We start from the raw sequence: 6,000 nt of genomic DNA, 5'->3' as shown, positions 1-6,000 counted from the left end.
ATGCTAAAGCATTGTTTCAGCGTTGCACAGGCAGAAGTTACATTGATCGGACAATGCGCACAACATCCGGGTCACCATGACAACCACTGTACCCGGCTCAGACAGCGAGGGACGCCAGAGAGGAGGTAAGTATCGGCGCTTACCTCCCCTTGCCCCCGGAATTCTGCAATTGACATAGATCGCAGCATTTCGGGGGTTAATGTGCAGGGAGCGGTGCGGGACCGCTCTTTGCACATTGTCACAGATGACACCCGGCGACGTCCGCACATCCTGTGTGCGGGCGAAATCGCCAGGGCTTATTATTACGTATCTGGTCCAAAAGACCCAGGGCACAGATATGTATTAATACGCCCTGTAAATATCTGAGGTTGTGGGTTGTAAGCAATCACCTCAGCAGGTTAACGATGCAACAATATTTTATTAATCACAGCCATGATAATAACGCAATTTCAGGTAAATAGCCAAAATACAATTCTCTCAGTCCTTAAGTTCCCAATCTGGGTTCAGAAGTTCCACTGGCTTAGTATAAGGCCATACTCACAGTCTCCCAACTTTTGGTTGGCCCACAGATTTGGTCTCTCCAGCTAGTATAGTCTGTAGTCACAGTCCACGAACCTCTAGACAGCAGATAAAACGATGAAAGCACAAGTATCCAGTACCGACAGTCCTTTTAAGAAAGTTTAAATCCAAACAACATAATCCATAATGGTAACATGTTTATCCATCCTTCAAAGTCCACAGTCTCCATCCTCTTCCTTCAAAGTCCTTCCACATAACTCTTTGACTAAAATCATGTCTCTCTTCTCCTTCACTGGGATCAGCCCCCTGAATGGGCAGAAGAGCTCACCCCTCCCTCCCCCAGCTAATTGTGTCTTAGTGGAGATATTTTCTCAGGTGGAACCCATCCCCTGGGTTTGCATGTGAGACTCCCTGTGGTGACGGCTCCTCTGCATCCACTCTTTCCATCTACATAAGGGGTCTGTTGGCTGAAAGAACAATGGCCCAATGCCCCTGAGACGAGGTCACTGAATGGAATTGATACCCGAGATTGAACTGATGAGCAAACAAATCACTAACAAAACACAGCAAGCAAATTTCTAACAAAACACAAAAATAAGATCAACGAAAATGGGTGCTCAGTGCTGGAAAAGTATTTAGTAAGTGGCAAAGTCCTCACACGCCCCATGTCAGAAAGGGGTTAATTACCATACTTCTTACCATCTACCTCTGCTCGGGACTTTGATAGCACACTGGCACTTTACCTATCACCTGATTTATCTTCTCTGTTTACATCTTCTTACCCAATATCAACATACTGTCCTTTACTAATAGTCAGCATTCTTCCCCATGATTGTGGAGCCTGTGGAGCCTACTGAAACAGACTAAGGGACTTTTTAAACACTTAGGAAGCCTTTGCAGGTGTTTTTTGTTAATTATTCTAATTTACTGAAATAATGACTTGTGTTTTCATTGGCTGTAAGCCATAATCATCAACATTAACAGAAATAAACACATGAAATAGATTACTCTGTAATGACTCTATATAATGAGTTTCACTTTTTGTATTGAAGAACTGAAATAAATTAACTTTTTGATGATATTCTAATTTGGTGAGATGCACCTGTAAATATGTAGTCAGGCACTGCCATTCTATATATCCTGCTTTCTAGGACCTCTAGGTACCATTTTGTACTGTGTGCTCAGTAGACATATCTTTGTATAGGCAATTTGCAATTGTGGATTTATTTTGGGCATTACTATGTAGCTTGAAGTAATTTGTTACTTCTCACCCAACCAGCACTGTGGTATATGTAACATCTGTTCCTAGCCTTGCTTTCTCCACCTGTTGTTTACATTCCTTATCTGACTTTTACTAGAATTAATAAACTGTTATTTTAATTGAGTGTACCGTTGTTGTGTAGTCTTCTGTAGGTATACATTGAAAGTATGTGCAATAAATATGTAAAAGGTGCCGCTTCTATTTGTAGGGCTCCCACCTATCAGGAAGGTAGAAGTACTGTACCCTTCTCATGGGTGGAGTCCAGAAAGAGATCATGCATTAAGCTTTCTCCATTGTACTATATGCCTGACACAGCCACATTTTTCCCTTCTCTCAAACTACAATTTCACCCATTGTGCCAAAATATGGCTGCCCCAGAAATGAGCACACAGCACACCATTCATAATTACCCATCCCTACAGTGCTATGTACCACTGGTCTTCTCCATGACATGGAATATATATGGGACCAGACACAGCAGGCCGTGCACCCCGGGTCTACATGGACCTCACATAGGACTACCAGTTGAGTGGACCTGTTTGAGGTGAACTGCTAATACTATATTTAATTCTTCCATAAAAGCATACTTATATGATGGGTCAAGTCTTGAGAGAGCATTGGCTGGGGGGATGTTGTCTTTATTGTCGTGGATGATGAGGCTTTAGGTCACCATAGTTAAAGAGAATCTGTGAGCAGTCTATCTAGGGCCATAGAAAGTTGAATAGAATGATACCTAGATATCTGTAATCAGATATCTTATTCCAGAGAAATCCATATTTTTCTTAATATGTGTTGTATAATGAGCTGTAAAGAACTATGAGAGGGACATAGATCTCTCTGAGAATCTGTGTCCAGGGGTTATTTTAAAGGGAATCTGTCATCAGTTTTTTGCCATTTAATCTCAGAGCAGCATGAAGTAGGTGATGTGTCGATTGCTATAGTTTCAATACAATCAGTGTTTTACCAGCAGGAGATTATCACTGCAGGACTAGGTGTCCTGCAACAGGCAGTCCAGCTAATCTGTGTAACCCCGCCCCCACCACTGATTGGCAGCTTGTGGACAGTGTAAACAAGAAGCTGTCAATCAGTGGTGTGGGCGGGGTTATACGCAGCTCAGCATTCATAGCAATGCTACATATACAGCAGAGAAAACAGACTTTATCACAACTACACAAAGCAGCCCAGTAAATAATACATTGCTGGAATCAGGGTCTGTGCCCCTACACCATGCTGCTCTCGGATTCCACATCAAAACCTGCTCTGCTGATAGATTCCCTTTACGGCTACATTTCCACAGAAATGCAGTCATCCATATTCACTTGAACAGTAGGGGAAGTACCCAAACGTAGCCAAGACATTCTGAAAATGTACCTCATTTGTCACAGTGGTCTAATAGTGGATGATAAATCTGGTTTACACCAGGTGGCTTAATTTTAGACTACTTTCTAATCCCAATAAAGTGGGTGAACATAGTAGATTAGGTGAATTTTACAACCACTAACTACACCTTCTTTCACTAAACACTTTCTAAAACGGTCTACTAAGGTGCAAAAAGTGTCCACAACCCTTAATCGGTGCGACACACAGCATATAACCCATGATCTTGGCCCATTTTCATTAGTATACTGTATCACCCCCTACATTTTCAATTGTAACTGCCTAATTGTGCTAGTGCTACGTGCAACATCCACATCATGCAGACAAAAAGCATCTGTAAATTGTACATTTTAAATTTTATTCAACAAAAAATACTACATTTTTACAATTTAAAAAAATCGAAAGTCTTTTATACATATAATATTAAAAAAACACAACAACAACAAAAAGCGTTCTTTATTGACAATTCGGAAGCAAGATCATCATTTGTCAAGTAGAATCCACCAAAACTTCCGTATCAATCAGGATAAAGCTGCTTCTTTAAATGATCGATGTATGACAGAGGTGGGACACAATTTTTAGGTCAAACGTGCTATGCTTCAAACAAAGATGATGGACAACAATCCTCAAAATCCTAGAAAAGAAGAGGAAAAAAGTTGAAGTGCTTCTACCATTCTTACACGTGTCACTTTCAGCTACAATTGCCTCTGGACTAGTGTTGAGCGAGTACATTCTGTCCGAGTATGCTCGGGCCGAACTCCGAGTATTTACAGCTGCTCGGTGATATGGTTGAATCTCTCCTGTGTGCATGATTTGCAACTGTTTAACAGCTTTATTACATGTGAGGAATGTGTAAGAAATAGACATTCCTTACATGTATTAAACCTGTCAACCAGTCACAAATCATGCACACGAGAGCGATTCAAACATATCACCGAGCAGCTGTAACTACTCGGTGCTCGGCCGAGCATACTCGGTGAAAGGGTTAATAGAACATACTCGCTCAACACTACTCTGGACAACTGAGATAACTTAGCGTTGTGTAATTTTCTCCTGCACAAGACTATATTCCAAAATGAATAAGCACCACTCCAGGGTTTTTTTCCCCCATTTCCGCCAGATCTGTATCACTAATGCATGTTCCCGTCCCCTAGTATTACACTTACCAGCTGCCATCTTCTTCTGTTCTACAGGATGTGACCTGCTGGATTGCTCCAGTGTTTGCTGGGCGATCCGGAAGTCACAACTCAATGTAAGTCTATGAGAGCTGGAATGAGGTTCACTGAGATCTTGTGACCGTTACCTGTGATTCCTGGTCTGTCAGGCGCTGCGGTCACAAGATGGTTGAACGGGACAGGAGCGGCGCCAGGAAGAGCAAAAAACAGTGGCTGATATGTATTTCTCCTAGGGGCACGGAAAATGCATTAGTGATATTGCTCCAGGGGTGAAATAAATAAAAAGCACCAGAGTGGAGCTTTAAAGGGTTATTCTCTTCTTCTACCTTCAGAAGCACAGCACTCCCCTGCCTCCCAGCTTCCTGCTTAGTGTCAGGGGGGAAAGTGCGCTCCTGATGATTTGGAGCATTGGCATGGATGCGCTGCTAGCCTTAACAGTGCACTCGCCAATGCTGTAAGCAGAGGCAGCTTTTCCTCTGCAGTATCAGAGGAGAACAGGGCACTGAGGCTGGTGGGATCCAGTGATCAGGACAACGTCTGAGCAGTGCTGCAAACTTTATAGCAAAAAGCTTGTAAGTGCTGCACTACTTGCTTAGGAGACCAGCCACCTCTAATAGCTTACAGCGGTGGGTGGTAACCAAGGCAACGAGCAGTAAACTATAGCATTAAAGTTCTCTCCGTTTTTGATAACAGACAGGATTTTAAAGGGGTTCTCTGAGAAATTAAATAAAATAAATAAAACACATTTATGTATTCCAATTTGTATTAAATACCTTTATTTAGCAAAAAAGAAAGCTTTATTTAGTGCACTGTCAGGATTTTAAACATGTCAGCCCAGCAGTTTCCCAGCTGTGACATAGTAGGACAGGAGGTGTAAAGATATCTGCTGAGACAGACGTCGGGTGAGGGCAGCGTCCTGTCAGGTATCGTGAACGCGTATTCATCTGTTCATCGAACCTGACAGGACGAGGGGAGCAGCGGAGTGACTAAAGCAGAAGAAGATAACTTCTTTGCCAGACTGAGCAACAGTACAAGTCTTCTGTCAGCCCAGGCACTTCTGTTCAGTAAGTGACAGAATCCTCTCAGTATCATAAGCATCCTAAGTAAAAGTGTATGTTGCTCTGTATACATTGTCACCTGTGTATGTATGGTGTGCTACCTCCATCTTTTTTATATTACATTTGAGTATATACCTGGGAGGCTTTGCACCATGCTCTACACTGAAACAAAGCATTGATCTACCGCACAGATTTCACTTATTGCCCGACATGTAGAGTTAAGATCAGTGTCACTGCATAATATTTACAGGATATCAGCCTGAGGCCAAAATCAGACTTCAGTTTATCACGGTCCGAGTGAGAGCCTAATAGGCATATATCAGACTGTCAAGTTCAGGTCAGGAGATCCATGGCCACTCCGTGCATCACGCTCTGTACTTGGACTGTGATATACGGACTGCACTCATCAGTTTCCACCTCTACACCACTGCATATAGTGCATCTGCCAGGAAGATCTTACCTGGTCCCCACTCTGGGTCGTTTTGGAAGCACTGTGGGTTGTAATCTTCAGACTCCTTTACCATTTTCCGTAACCTATTCAAAAGAACTTGTAGGTCCTAATTGAATAAAAAGATAGTTTATTATTTCCCACAGAGTAAGACAATAAAAA

The 6,000-nt window shown here is 42.4% G+C and overlaps 1 protein-coding gene across 2 annotated transcripts in view; it reads right to left on the bottom strand.

Annotated features, from left to right (window-relative positions):
- Positions 1-3,494: 3,494 nt before the first annotated feature.
- Positions 3,495-6,000, bottom strand: part of LOC141273106 (uncharacterized) — a 41,978-nt gene continuing 39,472 nt past the window's right edge. For both annotated transcript variants that reach the window (XM_073684496.1, XM_073684495.1), the window contains 2 exons: positions 5,851-5,947; positions 3,495-3,791 (listed from right to left, as the gene is read on the bottom strand). In XM_073684496.1, the coding sequence (XP_073540597.1) occupies positions 3,784-3,791; positions 5,851-5,947 (105 nt within the window). In that variant the 3' untranslated portion in view covers positions 3,495-3,783. The remainder of the gene's footprint in view (positions 3,792-5,850; positions 5,948-6,000) is intronic.

Source organism: Phyllobates terribilis, unplaced genomic scaffold (genome assembly GCF_046119375.1).
Source record: "Phyllobates terribilis strain yellow unplaced genomic scaffold, ASM4611937v1 Scaffold_5__5_contigs__length_657084704, whole genome shotgun sequence".
NCBI lineage: Eukaryota > Metazoa > Chordata > Amphibia > Anura > Dendrobatidae > Phyllobates > Phyllobates terribilis.
The sequence above is the reverse complement of the archived record's forward strand: the minus strand, read 5'-3'. Positions and strand labels throughout refer to the sequence as shown.